The sequence below is a fragment of the Ambystoma mexicanum genome, chromosome 4p (genome assembly GCF_040938575.1).
Source record: "Ambystoma mexicanum isolate Mex_15411 chromosome 4p, UKY_AmexF1_1, whole genome shotgun sequence".
NCBI classification, from domain to species: Eukaryota; Metazoa; Chordata; class Amphibia; order Caudata; family Ambystomatidae; genus Ambystoma; species Ambystoma mexicanum.
Genome location: NC_090927.1, coordinates 132,632,262 through 132,652,250, shown reverse-complemented (window position 1 = coordinate 132,652,250; position 19,989 = coordinate 132,632,262). Strand labels below are relative to the sequence as shown.

At 44.6% G+C, this 19,989-nt stretch overlaps 1 protein-coding gene across 7 annotated transcripts in view; it reads left to right on the top strand.

Moving 5' to 3' along the window:
* DTNB (dystrobrevin beta) overlaps positions 1 to 19,989 on the top strand; it is a 1,559,893-nt gene that overhangs the window by 453,989 nt on the left and 1,085,915 nt on the right. For all 7 annotated transcript variants that reach the window (XM_069605562.1, XM_069605560.1, XM_069605561.1 and 4 more), the window contains one exon: positions 4,840 to 4,925. In XM_069605562.1, coding sequence (XP_069461663.1) covers positions 4,840 to 4,925 — 86 coding nt within the window. The remainder of the gene's footprint in view (positions 1 to 4,839; positions 4,926 to 19,989) is intronic.

Genomic DNA, 19,989 nt, shown 5'->3' with positions numbered 1-19,989 from the left:
TCTCCTCTTCACCGCCATGAATGATTTCCATTCTCTGCATTGTTTTAGGTGGCATTATTTGAGAACAAGTACCAACCACTTTACCCTGAAGCTAAATGTGCAAGCACAGGGACCATGGTTGCCCTTGGCATGACATGAGGGTGGAGGATAGGTAGGGAGCTCTACGTTGATGAAACCTCATTGGTTTCTGTATAATAGAACCTTGATGGCCACTGAGACATCCATTTCCCCCCAGCCTAATGTAACCTGCCACGTTTAGCTACCAGATTAACAGGGCTTTCATTCTGACTCTACCCTTATTCCAGCCCTACAGACCAGTACTGGTGCTGTTTACACCAAGTCAGTCCTTTTTGGATTCCATCGCAGACCCATTGATTCTCTCATTACCCTGCCCATACTCGCCTCTATCCTCTGTACGGTGTTCCTTAGGACATGCTTCAAATTGATTGCTATAGAAACCTTAAAATTGCTTCCTCGTATGTCTGTCACTTTAATGCATCTGTCATCATGCTGTGCTTCACCCTATGTGTCTCCTTCACTCTTTCGCAACGTCTAGTATCTTGCACACACTGGTGGAGGCAGCTTTTGGGCCAGTGATCTGAGAGTATTGAGGGTGCAGCATGGTACATGGCACTGGGGGCCTTGGAACCACCATCCCACTGTGTGGGTTATGGCACCTCTATTTGGGTGCCCCTGGATCAATGGTCTGCTCTGAAATGACGAGAAAAACATTTTCAAGCGGTCAACTCGTACAAAATTTTTTCTTCGCTATGTTACCCTTATGTGGTGTGATGAATCTGATGATGTCATCATTTCTTTCCCCGCGGTGACCTCTCCTCATGTGGCCAGGGGACGGCAGCTGCTACCTGATCCTGACCCTGGGGTTGGCAGGTTGAGGGAGGATCACATGAGGGGAGGCGATCCTTAGGGGAATGGCAAGACATCCGGCGTGACACTGTATCCCTGCCAATTAAGAGACTGTAGACCTCCTTCCTACAACCGTAAGGATAATATCTTCCATAATGGACTTGTGGCTTGTACTTATCCTACCATTGCCCTAAAAAGTACTGGGATGAGGACGAATACGAGTAACCTAAATGAAGATCCCTTTCCCAGTACTGCGATGAAGAAGGTCTCCAATGACTCACAAGGGAGTTATAAGATTGGTACTGTGACGAGGGAGAGGAATGGAGGAATGAGGATTACATACAAGAACAACATACAGCGGTCTAGTCTTTCCCAAAATACTATTGGTCAGAGCCAGTATAAAAGCGAGGAAAGACTCAGGAAATATGACAGAGGCCCTCCCTGGAGGACCTGGCTGCAGGATTTGTTTGTGTCAGAAGAAGGGGCCTTGAACTGCTGTTCCAGAGAAGAGAAGGGAGAACCCTTGCACCCCAACACCTTGTGGAGAATTGGGGACCACTGGGGAGCCCTGGGAACCGCTTTGGCCACCAAAGGATTGTGCCAGGGAGAGGCTGGAGGCTCCCTCACTGGGGAACTGCAGTTGAAAGCGGGAAGTTTACGTCCGCTATCACTACAGCTGAGAGGGAGACGCTGGCTGGAGAACGGTACTCCTCTCGGTGCTGACCGATAGACCGTGGGGCTGGTGCGAGGTCCGTAGAGCCAACCGGCTTACTTCCTGTACGTGGGTGTTTATATTTTGTTGTATTCACTCCATGTCATGTCTGAAGCTTTACATTTCTGAGATTTTAGGAATCCCAGTTTCTTTGTGGACAGCCAATATTTCCTATTGTTTTTGGATGCCAGGAAGCTCGGGACTAATACATTTCTTATTGTTAGTGGCTTCCTGTAAGTTACCATTGCTCCTTTTTGGTCTCAATGTCTTTATCCTGCTTCAGAGTTCTCTATTTATCAAGAATTTTCTGAATTTTTTCAGACCATTAGTTATATGTTTTTATAAACCGTAGTGTATCCTTGTTCTCACCTTTTTCATGTTTCTTAATTTTGATTACCAATAAGTCTTCTCTATTCAAGATCCTGGACCTCTCATACGCCTTTTCAATTATTTGTTTTAAGTATTTTCTTTCCTTTAATCTTCATGCTGCATCCCTAGAGAATTGTATACATTATTTCTCTATGAGCAGTCTCTTTTGATGCGGATGAACTCACCATAAGGTATGCACTTCTTTAAGCTATTGGGATGGCTACTATCTGCATGTAATACAGCATTTGTACTTGTTTCCTTTCTGTACATTTCACTTTGTATCTTCTTGTCCACTATTTTAATATATATATATATATCCAAATATATGATGGTTTCTAAGTGATCTTTAAATTGTATTGTTTAATAATCAATACAAACTCTAACCATTCTTTCGATGTTCCTTCCCATAGAATGAACAATTCATCTATGTACCGAGTCCAAAGCTCTATTTTCTGTGTACTTTTGTAGATCTTCTGTGTGCCAGATTACTTTTTCCCATACTCCGATATATAAATTAGTGTATGAGGCCGCAAAGATCGTACCCATGGCTGCACCACATGAATGTCTGTAATACGTTCCATTGCATAGAAACACATTGGCCCTCATTACAACCCTGGCGTTAAGGGATTACCGGTGCCGGTAAGGGTACTGGTACCAGTAATCCCTTAACGCCTGATTACGAGGTCCTTTTGCGGGTACCGACCTTAACAGCTGGTCTGTACCCAGCGTTAAGGGAAGGACCCGCAAAGGGACCTTGAAGGTGATTACGGTACCGCATTTTGCGGTACCGTAATAACCGCCTTCCCCATTCCAATTGAGCCCTATGGGGCAAAAATGGGAATGGGGAAGGGCCAATGGTAAATGGGGAATTACCGCCCCGCCAACCTTGGAATGGGACAGTAATTCCCCATGTCACCATGGCGGATCGGGTAAATTACCGGCGTTAACCATGGCGCTAATAGCGCCATTGGTTAACGCTGGGGTTGTAATGAGGGCCATTATGTTCTAAACATAATTTTAGCATTTACAATAGCATAATTGAGTGGTTTCTTGAACTTGCTGATTTGGTTAGCAAAAATTGTTGTTGCTCCGATACTGTTTTCATGTTCGATGCTGGCCAATAGGTACATTTCCTTACAATAAAGGTCTGGTATCTTACTGAGAAAGTCCATTGTGTCTCTGATATATGATGGTAATGTGGATACAAAGGGGAACAAATATTTGTCAATGTACCTGGAGGTTTTTTCTAGGAGTGATCCCATAGCTGAAATGATTGGTTTCCCTGGTGTTTTCTGTAAGCGTTTATGTACCTTTGTTAAAAAATGGATTGTTGGGATCACTGGATGTTTAACCCTCAGATACTCTTTATTCCCATTCTAGTAGGCCATTTTCTAGCCATCCTTTTGCTATTTCCTCATATGTTGCTTGATATTATTGTGTCGGATTCTATTGTGTCGTTGGTAATGATTAGGATCTCTTAGTTGTCATATTGCTTCTGCCATATAGTGTGATTTATCCATTATTAGCTCATTTTTCACCCTTATCTGAGGGTTTTATGACAATAGTATCATCATTTCTTAATACCTTTATGGCTTCCCAGTGTTTTGAATTCTGGTTAGATTTTCCTACATATTCTTTTTCACCTAGGTCTACAAACCTGTCTAGATGGGCATAATTTTCTGTTATCGGGTAGAATTTTGACTTGGGTTTGAATCCACTTTCTTCTGTCAGTGCAGTCTTGATTGGTATATGGATCAAGTCTCCACTTCTCCATTCAGTATCTTCATCTCTTGCATTCACATCATCACCCTCAGAGTTCTCCAATTCATACAGTGATATCACTGCCGGTAAATCCCCAATTGTGAGTCTAGACGTTTTTTCTTTATTCGGCTTCTTTTTAGGTCTCATTAGCATAGTATTTTATTTATTGTATTTTTTGTATAAACTGATGCAAGTCTATTCTTGTCTGTGCATAGTTGTAGCTAGCATCTGGGCACAAAGGAAATGTAAGACTTTGTCTAATACATTGGTCTCAAAAGGAGTTAGCTGTTGATGTGACAGATTTACCACCTGTAGCGCCCTGGCAGGAGAGTATACCAGGCAGATGCAAGTTTCAAGTGTGTTCATGTGAGAAAACTCTGTCAGGAAAGCATACCAGACCAGATGTGGTCAAGTTGAACAGTGTGTAATATACATTGCTCAAGGAAGTCCTGATAAGGATATATCCGAACTAGCAAAAGGCTGTTGAAACATATTAAAGAAGAGAGAAAACCTGGCAGGAGAATACACCGGATATCCTTACAAGATACAGACAAACCAGTTGTGTTGTTGATGAAGAGAAACTTAAGGAACTGATATCCAGGGGAAGGGAACCACCCTCTGGAACAAGGAACTCTATCCTTCTGAACTTTATTTTTTGGAGTTCCGCATTTCCTTTTTTTGAACATGTGTGCACTACTAAAGGCCAAAGACAATTTCCCTTTTGACCTTACCGTTGATTTTTAGAATGTGAGGGCAAGAATAGTACTTTGGACACAGGACGTTTTGCTTCGGACATTCTGACATTTGACAGACCCTTTGTTTTAATTTTAGGTAGGGAATCACCTCTTAGAGCAGGGACAGAGCAGCATTTCCCAACCCCCTTTTATTTAAATAAAAGTCTTTGATTAAAACCATGAATCCCCTGTGTCCGCGTCTCATTCCTGGCTCCTCACAGTGGCGTGTTTTATTATTGTATTGTGTTTTAGTGAGAAAAAATAATATTTTCAAATGAGAATTAGCATGATGAGATTTTACTTTAATGCTCTGTGCAATCATCAAACCTTCAATTTATTTATATCATTTCATTTTTTCAGTTCATATGAATTCATCAATGTATTTTATTTTTACAGTGAAGGTCATGGGAAGTTGACCGTCTTTTCTGTGAAATCTATGTTAGCAACTATGTGTGGTGGAAAAATACTGGACAAATTAAGATGTAAGTACCTGCCGTGCATTTAACACTATTTGAAAATAGTTTTTATGTTGGACCATTTACGAGTAAAAGCAATATATGCAGTACATGTCACTGAAGAACTGGAATTGTTGTGGTTTTTTAGCATAAATATGGACCTACCATGAGCTATCCACCATGCGTACTGTGACGTAGTCAGATTTTGCATTCATGGAAGGTCCTGGGGCGGCTCTTTGGACCATGTGTGGTATATCTAGGTAATTATGGAGTCATTATGGAATGGTACCTTCAGAGGTCTCGGGTCATAGTGACTCCTTCAAACAGTGGTTGGTGTTGCACTGTCTTTTCTACTCTTCTAACCCTCAGATCTCAATGTTAGCCTGACCCGAACTTGGCAGCACTGCCTTTTTCATTAGTGAGAAAACCCCACAATCATCCACCTCTGTACACAAGAGCAAGAACCCCACACTGACAAGCGGCCATAGTGTCCCAAATGAGCTTTTGTCACAGTCAGAAGAGACACTTTAGCACAGCTGCGGACACATAGCCTGAAACCGTGAGCCATGGGGTTCTATATTTTATTTCTGTGTTTTGAAGGCTGCATATAGAAAAGAACAAATGTATTTATTTATTTTTCCAGCTGTTTCTGTGCGACCTTCAAATGTGGAAATATTGCATCTCTTGGCGGGAGAGGAGGTTTCACCCCCATCCTCAAGAAAAACAATTCCGCCGCCGCCCCACTCCCACTGTCTCCTGTGCTTGCAGGATTCACCTCTCCCTTTCCTTCATGGCCACCTCTCTTCCTCGTCTAAACGCATTCCCAGCAACCCTCGACCACAGTCACACTTACACAGACATCACAAACGTACTCACGTTTACCTACTCCCATGCCCCCTCCCCCACCTTTCCCTGTCACAAACATTCGCCTAGTACCCCACACAGACAGATACACACCCAAAAACCCTTACCTGGGATACCCACAACTTCCCTCTTTCGGTGCAGTTTCCAGGTTGTCTTTCTAAATTGATCTTTTTCTATTTCAGTCAAGTGAAAAAGATATTTTCACTTAAAACCAATATTGGCTACCCACTCATGACATCAGGAAGGAAGCTGGCTGTGATCTCCGAGAGCACTCGCTGGGCATTTCCGCACACAGTGGTGGGATCCACACTCATGCTGTGAAGCCATGTTCTACTTACACTGCTTCCGCCTGACTTGAACCTGGCGGTGCAACCATTTAAGCCTTCCTCATTGAGTATAGTTCTAAGCATGGAGCCAGCAATACGCCACAAGGGAAAACTTAGCAGATTCCAATAACCGGTCACAAACATCTCGTGATAGAGATGGATAGACACCGTAAGGATGAAACATGCCTAAAATAATTCAAAATATTTACATGGCCATGGTAAATAAGAATATGGGGTACTATCAGTTACATTGTTAACAGTAATAAGGGCGTTGAAGAAGGAGTACGACAAGGAGAGGCCATGGTTTGGGTTATAGACTTTTATTTTAAAACCACAAAACCTAACTGTCCCTGTCTCTATGAGGGGTTTCCCTATCTCAACCTCGGAAAATAAGGAAATTTCAAAATGCTTGTCAAATGATAATCGTCCTTGTCCAAAAACCATGCTTCTATCCCTTAAATGAAGTTCTAAATAACAAAGTTCTTCCCCCAGGACAGTACCTCACATCTCCTGGTATCCAGTAGGGTAAACGTCCAGGAGAATGCCTCTCTTCTCCTGGAAAGCTCTGAATGTTCAAAGCAAAAGAAAAGGCCTCTCACCAGGAGAATGCCTCCTTTCTCCTCGTGTCTGCTGTCTCTAATGTTCAGGAGAATGATATGATATGATAGGTTATTTATAACGTGCTTAATACCCAGAGGTTTCTAAGCGCAGACCCAGGGATCGAACCTGTGCTGCTCCGTGTCGTCTTGCTTCCAAGGCGAGCACTTTGCCCCTGAGCTATCCTGCTGAGACTGCCTCCCTTCTCCTGAAAATCTCTGAATGTTCAAAGCAAAAGAAAAGGCCTTTCACCCGGAGAATGCTTCCCTTCTCCTGGGTTTCCTCCTCTTGTCAAAGAGCTGTCTCTGTAACTCTTGCAGCTCCTGCCGAGCTTTCTTCACTAGGTCCTGTGAGAAACCTAAAGGTGTCTCACTCACTAGTCTCTGGGGGTCTGCCATCCAGGTAGCAAGGACACGGCCATCGCTATTGGATCCAGTTCCTGGAGGTGGACCAGTGTGGGAGGATCACTTGGATGGGGGGTTCTCTGGGAGTGGAAGTGGGACACCGACGGGTGAGACGCAGTATCCCCCTTCCTGGAACACCTTTTCCCCATCCTACCACGTAGGACATTCAAAACCACTGAATACTCCCCCACCCCCTTTTCTGACACGAACGCTTTCACATGACACACCAGAGAACGGACTAACCCCAGAGCCGTTTACCTGACATGTTCCAATACAAGGGTCAGGCAAAGTCAGGCAATTGATCAGAACCACACACACACCTGGCAGCCCTTTCCCTTCCCCACAGGGATAAAAGGTGGAGTAAGAGAGCACAGTACGAGCAAGGCAGACTGCACGACGAGAGAACTATCCAGGTCCGGCAGTTCAAGAGGAGGAGAAAGGCAGCGAATATCGAGAGGCAGACGAGGAGAGACCCAACCTTGCCCTTTCCGACGCAGACATGCGAAACCTCCGCAGAGGGAATAGTAAGACCGAGGACAGTAGCACAAGTGGGCTGAAACAGATGTCAACGGTACACAAAGCGTATCGACGCTGATAAGCGGTAGCAATGCAACTCCTGCTACCGTGGTATCGGCCTTGCCTCCAGTTATGGAGAAACCTAAGTAGTTCATCACAGCCAGTGAGTCGAGGGGGGAGCTGATAAGAACCGGGCTGTGCTGAATGAAAATCGCAAAGTGGCACGTTTGTACCAAGTTCATTGAACTATGAAAAGTGTTAAAGTGAGAACAGCTGCAGAGGGAAATCGGCACCACGTGGGTGCTAACTTGAGAGACTCTGGTCGATCTGTGTGTGAATGAAACTCCAGAAATCAGAAGGCCTTAGGAGAACCGCCAAGTTAGGTCAAAGTGGTCATACAGGAGGTCAAGTAAAATCCCTGTAGAGTGGAAAGTCTTTGATCTACGAACTTGAGAAAGTAAGGAAAGTGAAAGGGTCAGCGCCCAGAAGAGGGGCACCCAACGGGTGAATCTATCACCCGAGAAATACATAGAGCAGAACCTGGTGTTTGTATGTTGTTTTCTTGAGAATTCTATCAGGACCATGGATTCAGGAAATCACAACCCCAAAGGCCTTGATATCGATAAGAATTATTATAGAATATTAAACCGGAAGAGGGAGACCCAAGGGGTGGAAACCGATCACCCAAGACACCAAGGAACAAGGGTCAACCCCAGAAGAGGGGGATACAGGGGTGAAGAATCCTCACCCAATGCAAAAGCCGAAAACAATATTTCATTTTGTTGAAGGAACTTTTGTTTTGTTATTTGAACACCTCAGGCCCTCGAAGGCAAGAGACTGTCAAGGAAACAAGACTTGGCCATCGAGGGTCCTGATAGCTGCAAGGGATACAGTTGACTCGGCTGGGAAAGCTCAAGTGTGTGCTGTGCTCCAAGATGTCATCTTACCCTGTGCTCAAAACCTGGGGAAGGAAGAAAAAAGCTACTGCATCCTGACATATTATTTAAGAACACTTCATTCTTTTCTTGAGTGTTTAGTTTAGGCGTTTTTACACCCTGCAAACGTTTTTCAACGAACACCCTTGAACTGTGATCATTTGTGGCTCTCTTTACTGTTGCCAACATGAGTTCCTCGCAGCCCCCAAAGTCTTCCTTGGTCCAGCCTTCTCTCCCAATGCCTTCATGCTAAGGAATATTATTCCCTATGAACAGTTCCCTTGTGATTCAGCAAGTGGACTTTTGACTACCACTGCGAAGAGGAGATACTCATCTGATGTGTTCTTTATACTCTTGGTTGGTGTTTTGGTAAGTCTCTTCAGGACTTCCACTGTGGTGAGGAAACTCTTCTCTGTGGTACTCTTGTCTTCCAACTTAGGTCAGTGGTCTAATGTGTGCCACTGTTGCAAGGTAGTTCTCCTCGGATGCTTGATTTGATACTGGCATGGTCCCCGTCTATGGTGGTCAGCGGGCTTATTTCTGCCACTGCAACAAGTAAGTTCTCCTTGGATGCTTGATTCGATATTGCTAGGGCCCCCGACCCGTCTCTGGTGGTCAGTGGGTTTATTGCTGCCACTGTGACAAGAAAGTTCTTCTCGGATGCTCACTCTACTATCCCAATAGTTTGGTTGTTACTACTTGGCGAGGGGAGAGCCGCTCGAGCCTGCCCCTCTTCCACCCCTGTTTCCTCTCTGGGTCTCTCGTACCACCCGTTATCTTCCTTTGGAATTCTGTATCTACCGGGGCTCCTGGAGCTCCTGGGACTGAGGTCCCTCTCTCCAGCTCTTCAGGCTCCCTGCCGCTTCCACCGCATAGAGGCAGCTCCACGCTCTACTGTACTGCTCAGTTTTTTCAGTTTTGTGCTCTGGTCCGCTCCAGCTGTACCCTTGAAGAACTCCCTGAGCGATAAGCTGGCGTCCTCTGCTCTTCTATTCCTCCGGTCTGCCAGTAGGATTTCTAACTCCTGCTCTGCATCCGCATGGTTTCCACACCTGTTGCCTCTCCTGGCTGGGCTTGACAACTGCTTTATTCCACTGTCTCTTCGTATACATTGTTGCCAGTCCCTCCATGATAGATTGTCAAAGTCCTTTGTTTCTTTTGGCACCTTGATCTTTATGCCTCCTCTGTGCCACCTTGTTCCAGCACAGTCAGTCATCTCCATGTCCTCTGTACTCTTCTTTGTCCTAGAACTTTCTGTTTTGTGTGAGGGATCAGAAATTTGAGGCAGACAACTTTGTAAAGTTTATTCATAAGATGCCAGTTTATTAATTTAAATGGGTTGGACAAACACCTCACTATCCCTACCATAATGAGTATTTCCCTGCCTATCAAAATCAACTAAAGGAAACACTCTAACAAAAGGAATCTGGCCCTCACATGTATACATACAGTGTGAGAAACCTAATAGTATTCTCTCACCTACTCCCCCGGGATCTTCCATTCAGGTGGCCAGGGAAGGGCCATTGCTTTAGGATTCCGACCCTGTGGGGACAGTGGGGGGGGGGGGCGGGTGGGTCGACAAGCGAGGGATTGGGAGGAGAATACCTAAGGGTGAGACATGGTATTCCCCCTATCCTAATTGCACACCAACCCACTCTCCCTCAGTCTTCATAGGGTATTTCCATCCTCACCCTGTCTCCCCCATCCCATTTCCAATAAGTACTGGGATGAGGAAGAGGCAATCGGGAGCAACAAGGATTACCCATAGAAACAACATAGGGATACAAAGTGAGGCCTACCATCTAACAACTTTGAATTGTCCCACTAAAAGTCAGGCAAGGTCAGGCACATTTCTCCAACTGTGCACACCTGACTCTAATTGATTCTCACCTGTAGTATAAAATGGGTGGTTCTGCCAGAATTGGAGAGCGAGCTGGGGATGCTGACTGGACCAGAGGAGCCAAGGAGCAGAAGGCTGCAGGAAGAGACGCCCAGAAGGACCGGTGAGGTACAGGACGCTGAGACGCTGGCCTGGTGGTTGAGAGGTTGCAGCGTGGTGAGGGAGCCGTGTCTCCAGGAAGCCGGAGCGGGACGGAAGGCAGTCTATTGGCCTTTTTCAGACCAGTGCTCGTTCCCCAGGGATGTGTGCCGGTCCTAGGGGCGTCCAAGGGGCAGGTGGTGAGACCATCACCTTGACCCAAGAACCCATTGACCTGCTTGCCAGCGCTACGCTACTATTGGTGGGTTTCGTGAGCCAGAATGAAACTCTGTAGCGTTTGGTTGGCTGAAGCAGGACCAGGAGCGTTGAGAAAAGTGAACAGCCAAGTGAGCCAAGTGAGCAAAAGAGGGAAAAAGCAAAGTGAAGTAAGAGAAAGGAAAAAGCAAAGCAAGCGAAAACTGGAAAGCGGGAAGAAAGCAAAGCAGAATTACAGAAAAAGGGGCGCTAGAGGCGCGAAAATAAAGACAGACAGAGCAAGTGCGCCAGCAGCGCAGAAACAGCCAAGAGCCGAAAGTAAAGAAAAGGGGTACAAGTGACCCAAAAACTGAGAAAGACGGTAAAGAGACAGAGAGAAGGAAACCGGACAGCCAAGAGACAGTGCAAGCAGCCTGAAAGTGAGAAAGAGGGTGCAAGCGACTATTGGCGCGTTATTGGGAAAATGAAGGTGTGAGAGAGCACAGTGAACATTAAGAAGTGTGCAAGAGGCACAGAAAGGTGGAAAGAATGTTCAAGTGTGCACGACAGAAAAGGGTGTGCAGGAAGCATAGTAATGTGGAATAGGACAGAGTAAAAGAGGCAGAGAAGAGGAAGAGGTGCCAGAGAATAAGGAGAGGGGTTAGAGGCCATGGTGGTCGCGCCTGGGAGGAGCAAATATCCCGGCGTTCTTTAAAGTCTCTGGTACTACCCCCATGAACAAACTTTACAGTGAAAGGTACATCCTGACAAGAGGAACTTTTAGTTTATTTATTGAACTTCATAAAGAGGGGCCTAGGCTTGGGGAAGGGAACCCTAAGAGGTCCACTAAAGACATTGTTCAACTTTGTGAAGAGAGTCCTAAACTAGGGGGAAGGGAACCCTGACAGGCCTAAGAGGAACTGCCTTTTTTGTTTGGAACTGGAAGGATCAAAGCTTGGGGAAGGACACCGCAGGAGACCCAGAGACATTGCGAAATCCATTGACTTGCTGCAGGAGCCCTACGTGGAAGGTACCAAGAGCAACCCTTTTGAGTTGAACTATTTTTAACTGGCAGAACTACACATGCTGGTAAGACTGCCTGAAACCAGCTGTGGTTTACATGACCTTTTTATTATCACCATGTTTCCTTTAAGAAGACCCCCTATTACATTTTTACATTTGGTTTAAGAGTGAGGGCAAGCATAGGTTTGGACACAGACGAACTTTGGCTTTGGATTTACGGACACCAATGGCCCTTAGAAGCATCAGTTGATGGAACAATCCTCTTAGAGTTAGAGCCAGGTAGGCATTACACCAGCCCCACAAAGTTTGATAATAAAGGTTTTCAGACTGTTACTTTTGGGTTTGTGTCTCTCTTGATACCATGCCTGTCTCACAACATCCAATTTAACAAGGTAATATATGGCAATTCATATATAACGGAAATAACAGTTATGTTCAAGACCTGATAACTGTTTCTCCTTGTAACCTGGGTGAGTTTCCCTTGCCCCGATTCAAACAGGATCTCACTCAGCAGTTCAAAATAAGGATATTCCATCTTGCAAAAAGGTTCTAATAAAGTTCTTCTTGCTCCAGTAAGTCTCTCACTTGGACTTGACCAACAGTTCAAAATATTCAAAAAGTCTTTCATCTCTCCACTTGTCCCAGAGAGTTTAACACAACTTCTCAAAAAACAAATATACTTCCACACTTCATCAGTATCAACAAAATGCCTTAGTCAGGATAATTCCACAACAGTTCACACAATAATTGCATCAGCAATATTGATGTTTCAGGATGGTTTCACAACAGTTCACAATGCACTTTAGTGGCCTTGCCACTTCTTCATCAACACTTGTACCACACCACAGTACTTTAATGACATCCACCTGGTCCACTCACCTGCCAGGTCTACCGCTACAAGGTCCCTTCCATGGTATACTAGCCTGTCAAGATTAACAAAACTATTAACACTACTGCAAGTACTTCTATTGTGCAGGTTGCTTCAAACAACTTCTAAAGTCTCTTGACTTTCCAAAACACCATTTTGACTACTTCTTCTGGGAAGACATGAAACGGTTTATAGTGAAAGGGTCGAATACATTCTTTCGAAATGCAATAGTTTTGAAACAAAAGGACCGAAAAAAATAAATTCAAATGCATGTTTTTTTTGGAGGGGGGGTGGTTCCCCCACAAACCCCTGTTTTTTGTGGAAAAAACTGTATTTTTTCCTATACGAAAGCCAAAAAGAAAATACATTTAAGAAAAGGCATTCAAATTTTTTTTTACGATACTTTTGTTTCGAAACTATTGCATTTCGAAACAATGTATTCAAACCTTTGTCTGGACACCCATGAAACACATTGGTGCTGTTTGTTCCACCCTTGTGATTGCCACATGCAATGCAGGTCACACTCCTCTACTCCTTATTACTTTCTGTCAGAAGGGCAGCTGTCTTGCCACTCTTGTTTTCCCATTCTTGTATTAACCAAGTGCTGATAATGGCTTTCTCTCACTAGGTCAGTTCCCACAATTGCTTCTTTTGCACTCTGTCAATAGGGTCTACAAACAACTTGCCCTCACTTGGCTTTGGCAGTGTTGGTTCTTATTTACTTGCTTTTTTATTGCCTCCTTTTGGCTTTGGCAATAGTAGTTTGTATTCACTTCTTGTAACATTGCTCACTCTTGACTTGGGCAGTTATTCTGACCTTTAAAAGTACAATGATACCTCTCTTGTCTTTTCCCAAAGTTCTTATTCTGCCACTTCTTTGTATCAGCTCACTATTTGCAATAATTATTATCCTTCTGCTTCCCTTCTTTTGCACCAGGTCGGCATTCTGCCACTTACCTTCTTGTACATCAGTTCAGTATTCAAAATGAAGAGACCTGGCCAGCGGGCGGGCGCGGAGCGTTCCGGGGTCACATCGGCTAGTGAACTCACCAGGTATTGCTTACACGTACGCTCTCTACGCTGCCTCCAGGTCTTCTTTTTCCTCTGTTCTGCACGGGCCGGCAGACTGCTGTTCTTGGCTTTCTGCGGCCCACGCCTGTCGGAAAAAGAGTGTTTCTCGCTCCTGGGACACTCCGGTGTTTGCCTGTCCCCAGGGCCTAACCTACAATGGGGAAGGCTTCTTAACTTCACGCTTTCTGCCGCGTGACCTCTGCATTTATGGTCTTCAGGGGGGAAGCTTCCAAAAACACTTCTCGCTGCGCAGCCTCTGCAATCAAGGTCTCTGAAGGTAGAGACCCTCTCAGAGCCAGCACCCGATCGGCAAACAATGGTGGCTCCCGCGTCCTGCTCTCCTTCAGCTGCAACTGTAATGTGTAGTTACTGCAATCACTCCACCTCCCACTACTGCTCTCTATGGCCTGCACCCGTGGGGGCTTTCTATGCCTCCCAGTCTCCCTCAGGTCTGGGTTATTAACACTATTAGGCTGCAACTTGCAGTTCAGTGCCTCTGCACCCGTCTTATTCTTCCCAGTACTTTGGACACTGTGGGACTTGAACTCCCCAATATTCCAATTACTTTGTTTAATAGGAATATTGTTACCAACTTCATTTCTATCCTTACTTCCATTTTCCTAAGGAATATTTAAAGAATTTAATGAGTGGATTTGCTTTACAGGGCAATTTGGGTTTTCAGAAGCAGAGATGTTAATGTTTGGAGATTCACTTTTAACATTCCCCTGTTGATCACTGGACCTTCCACCTTCATAAACGATATGATATGGCATTTATAACGCGCCTATACACAAGTGTTTCAAGGCGCAAATGTGAGTTACTTTGTGGGGGTGGGGTGGGTTTACTCCCATTAAATGATTGGTCATGACAGTTTTCACCACCATTCCGATAATTAACATAACATTGGGAAAGACAAGCTCCCTCCGACAGAAAGCCATTACGTATTCCGGCCTAACTGACATGTCTTCCTCTGAGGAAGACAAATACTGTGTCTCCCAACAGAGACCTTCGCTTCCCCTGTGGTCCTTCTCCGCCCAGGTGATCCTCCTGGCTAATACCACCCCCAGGGTCAGGATCAGGTAGCGGCTGCATTCCCCAGGGCACTTGGGAGGAGACTTTAGCTAGGGTTTATGTGAGGACTCTGCATGATTCGTCACATTTGGCTCTATCCCATGTACTACACTATAAAACCTGGGTGTCAAAAGGGGTGCTGGTACTGTCAATGGGTATACTGAAGTGAGGCCCAATAAGGGATTAGGTAAGTGGGTCACCAGATGGAGTCCTCCCCGATTGGTCCATCTGCATGGTACCACCCCTAGGGGGAATATTTGCTAGCTGCTGCACTACCCTAGCCTGACAGGGAGAGGCTCCCCTAAGAGGAACAGTGACATTATACAATGATTCGCCACACAGTATACAGTTTCTGCTTGTACTCTGCATGGCCCTGGTGAAGGCAAGTTGAAAGATTTGGTATCCTCGGATGCATGATTGTGCTTAGAAAAGTGTTTTTACTATTTTTCCATTAATAGTATAGATAGCTGCAGGACAACTCCAGTAATTCATTTTATTTAATTTAGATTATACCTTGAAAATGTGTCATTGTTTACATATTATTGTGTTTTGTTTATTATTTTAATGCATTGATTTATGTATTTGATCAGTGTTGTATATTAACTCTTGATTAGTGGAATTGCGGGACTTCAGAATACATTAGGGCGTGAAGGCCTGTACAGCGAGAACAAGATAACGATCTTGAAATGTGTATGCACATAGGAACTGTAAAATGCAATTCTGTATCGTATATATTTATGTTGAAACTAAAATAAGATATTGTTTGCTGCCAAACCGTCTCATGAATACATTGTAGGACAGTGCATATTCTTGCCTTATCTTTTAGAAATAGTGTAAAGGGATGCATACACCCTTTGGGAATATCACTGAAAGGGTACTTAAGTAACCCTGGTTTCTGATAATAGTGTACTTAGTATGGGGTGTGACAAATCCAGGAAATGTGTTCCTTCACCCTAAGGGGGAGCAACACCTTTGGGATTTGAGCCCACTACTCAATACACTCTCTAGGGGACAGGGGAAGCGGGATCTCACTGAGGGTGAACCCTTTTAGGGGCAAACCATCCCAAAGTAGAGCTCTTACCATAATTTCCTGTTAATCAGATTCCCAAGTATTTGCAGGGTATATGGCAGTTGAGCACTGACCGAATGTGCGGGGTTCTGTAACAGGGGTAGTCTTGGTTTCTGACCCAGTTATATTGATGCTCCTACCTGAAACACAGGACCAATGGTGTCTACTCTCTTGTTCCTGGAAGGAACTTAAGAGTCGGGCCCATGCAGATGAAGAGAGAGTCAACCTGTCGGTGAAATCCAACCGCCTACGCTGGAGAGCAGAGGAGGGGACATCTCCTTTCCTGGAACCTTAAGGCAGGTCCACGCTGGTGGTGTGGTGGGCAGATAGCCCATGAAATGCTGCTGAGCCCCAGAAGAAGGTGGAGAGCCCAGAGCCACCTGACTGACAGAGAAAGCAAACACTGGCAAAGTGGCCCGCTGGTGTCCGGCGTGCGAGACACTGAAGTCTAGATAAATGCATACCGGAGGAACCGAAGAGGAAGACGCAACCGTGAAGACGCCAGAGATGCGATTCCACAGCTCCCAAAGAAGTTGCCAGTGCCAAAGGACACCGCTACAGGAAAACAGATATGCAGCAGGATGGAGGAAACAGAAGGAGGCACCAAAGAAGCCTGAATAAGGCTGATCCTGAGAATACACCACTAAGGGGTGTAAGCAAAAAATATAGCCCACGCGGTGCTGACATTGAGAACATCCCACGAGGGAGTGAAAGCAAATCATGTATCCCACTAGGGGCTGACATCGAGGATACTCCATGAGACGGTGAAAACAAACCATTTAGTCCACGAAGGGCTGACATTGAGAATAACTCATGAGGGGGTGAAAGCAGACCACGTCGCCCACGAGGGACTGACATTGAGAATAACCAACGAGGGGTTAAAAGCAAACCATGTAGTCCACGAGGGAAAATTCTCTGAAAGTGTTGAATCTTTTACTGCTCATTTCACCGTAAGTATATTTGTGCGGGGGTAGGGTAATAAATAAGGTAAGGCGGAGTAAGGAGGTGGTGCAGGGGTCTTACCAATATATACTTGCGTTAAAAGAATAAAAAAATCAACATTTTCGTATTAGTCGTTTTATTTTGCAGTGATCACATAGATCCGCTATAGGGTTGGTTGAAGTTCTCTTTAATCAAATATGTTTAACCATGTCTCTTCGGCCACCTCATATGGGGGTTAGACCCCATTCCTTTAGTGAGGGCAATTTCTGAGTCACTGGAAGGGACTAGACTGAAGTATTGATTGAGGCAGGATGAGGTTTAAAATAGGGATTTATTCTTCTGAATATCTTCACTACACCAAATAGCAGCACAGAGCCCCTCAATACAGTAGGCTTTCCCTGTCATCTAACCACTTTTTTCATCACATAACATTCCCCACTGTATATCATTAACCCTATGTTTGATGGATACTACACACCTTCCTCCTATTAATACAACATAAAATCTTTGAGTTCAAGCTTTATCCTCCCTCTTCAGAGGATAGTTCAGGGACAACGTGCTCGCCTTGCAAGCAAGATGACACTGAGCACCACAGGTTCGATCCCCGGGTCCGCGCTTAGAAACCTCTGAGTATTAAGCCTGTTATAAATAACATATCATATCATATCATAAGCTTATTAATTGACCTGCGAGGTCTGGCAGCACTTTGCTTCAAACCATGGTCACCCCTGGAATGTTCTCTCCTCACCACTCGCTCTTTCACAACTTCACACTTCTCTCTCTATCTCGCTCTCTCTCTTCACCTGCACCCCTTGTTACTTTTACCACTCTGTTCATGTTCCAAAACCTACCATCATCTGTCATCACTGACCTATGTAGAACCTTCACAACTGTACATGATGAGGACCATTTCATAGGACCCTGCCTCAATGGACCAGGCAGTTTTAATCCTGACACAATTACCTTGCTTTACCTCATTTTCTCTTACCGATTTCCTCTCATCATACCTCAATTTGTTTCTCCCTTATTCTCTCTCACCTACTGCCCACTCTCCCACATCCACTTCGCTCACCCCATCCATGGAGGACACAATTTATTAATTGGCCTTTCTCTCTCTACACAACTAAAATGGTTATACGCCAGTTGTGGTATGGGGATAACATCTGTGTGCCATCATCCTGCTCATTACAACCTCCTCCCAGTCTTCTCCATTCCCCACGGCTGATCTAATGCAATCTTTGATTACTTTATTAGTTTCACGCTTTATGCCATTGATCTGGGGATGATGCATTGCAGTAGGTTTATGGGGATACCATTCCTCATTAGGTATTTACTCATCTCTTTCGATTTGAATTGTACAACATTGTCTGTCAACAGTTCCATTGGCTAAGCTTCCCTCCTGAATACATCCTCCATGAAAACAATAACATCTCTCGTCATAATGGACCTCGTAACTTTCACTTCCACCCATTTGGATAATATGTCAATCAACATAATACAGTACTTGCCAATACCCTTGCCATGAATGGGTCTGAAGAGGTCCATGCCTACTCTTTCCCACGGCATCTGAGGAACATATACCAGTGACATTGGACTTTCTCTTGGCACAAGATTTGTTTTCACTCAGACAGCATGGTACACATTCCCTCACAATCCTTTCCACTTCCAAGTCGCAGCCAGGCCACCAGAATTCAGCTCTCACATCCTGCTTTCGTGATGCCTTGGTGTCCATCAAGGGCCGTTTCAATTATTCCTTTTCTCACTCTAGTAGGAGTAGGATTGAGAACTCTATCCCCTCTCATCACATACCCTCTCTCCACATGCAGCTCTTCACTTACATTATAAATTCCTTCTAAATTTGTACCACTAACCAGTGCTTTCCTCAACACTCCACCCTCTTCCAAAACCTCTTTCACTCTCTTGAGAACATAGTTTTCTTCACCACTTCTTTCCCATTCATCACTTATCTTTTGCTCAACATACAACACACACTTCCTCTCCCATGTGCTCTTTATCATCTTCTTCATGTACACCCATTCGAGATAAACAATCTGCTGGGGGGGTTTCTTTTCCCTGGTACGTATTCCACCTCAAAATGATATTCTTGTAGCGCAATCACCCATCTACTTACGTGTGATGATACGCCATCTAGACCTTTGTTTGTTAAGGTATCTCTCAACGGCTTGTGACCTGTGTGTTATATGAATTCAGTTCCCCACAGGAATGTTCTAAATTTCTCAATTGCCCATTTGACTGCAAGAAGTTCTTTTTCAATGGTGGTGTAGTTCACTTCAGCGCCTCTTAAAATTTGCGGTGCAAAGGCAATAACAAACTCTGCTACTTCTACTTGCGTAGATACAGCTCCTAATCTTGTTTTGCTCGCATCCGTTGATATTATTGACTTTATGGTTAGTTTGAAATCCTTGAGTGAGGGCGTACATTCTGAGGCATCCTTGATTGAGGCGAATTCCTGAGCACATTCTGCATCCCAAACGAATTGTGAGTGATTTTTCAGAAGCACCCTCTTGTTTACAGTCATGCTTGCAAAATTGGGAATGAATATTGAGTATTATTCCACCATGCATAAGAACGTACGCACTACATCCTTGTTTTTGGGCTGCGCTGTATTCTTTGTTGTTGGCAAGTTTCTCCTTTACATTCACTCCTTCAGCTGTAACTGTGTCCCCCAAATACTCAATCTTAGTTTGATTGTAAACTTTTATTTGCTCAATGTTAGGCCTCTCCTACTCGGCATATTCATCACTCTGTCCAACCCCATGTCATGCGTATGTTAATCCGGTACAAATATTAAAACGTCATCCTGAAAACATATTGCACCTTCAATGTCCTTGAATATTTCCTACAGGATTCTTTGAAATAGAGAGGCGGCTGAAACAGGGCCAAAAGGCATTTTCTGTCATGATCCCAGTCAGAAAACAGTCTTCACTCAGCCATCCAGGCTAGGCAGAACGCATTATATCAATCAGCAGGTGAAAGGTGGGTGTTAGCCTAGCACATATGGCATTTACACCATTCACAGCATCCAATTCCAGCACGGGACTATTAATTTGTCGTAGGGAGCTACTTAAACCCCGCCTCGGCTGGAAGGCGCGCTTCGCGTCTGCTCTGCTGACAGCAGTGTAATGCTACCAGCGTTTCTCCTCACAGAATCTAAAGAAACCAAAGATAAGAGAAATATTAGTTCTTACAACAAATTACAGAGCATCACAGA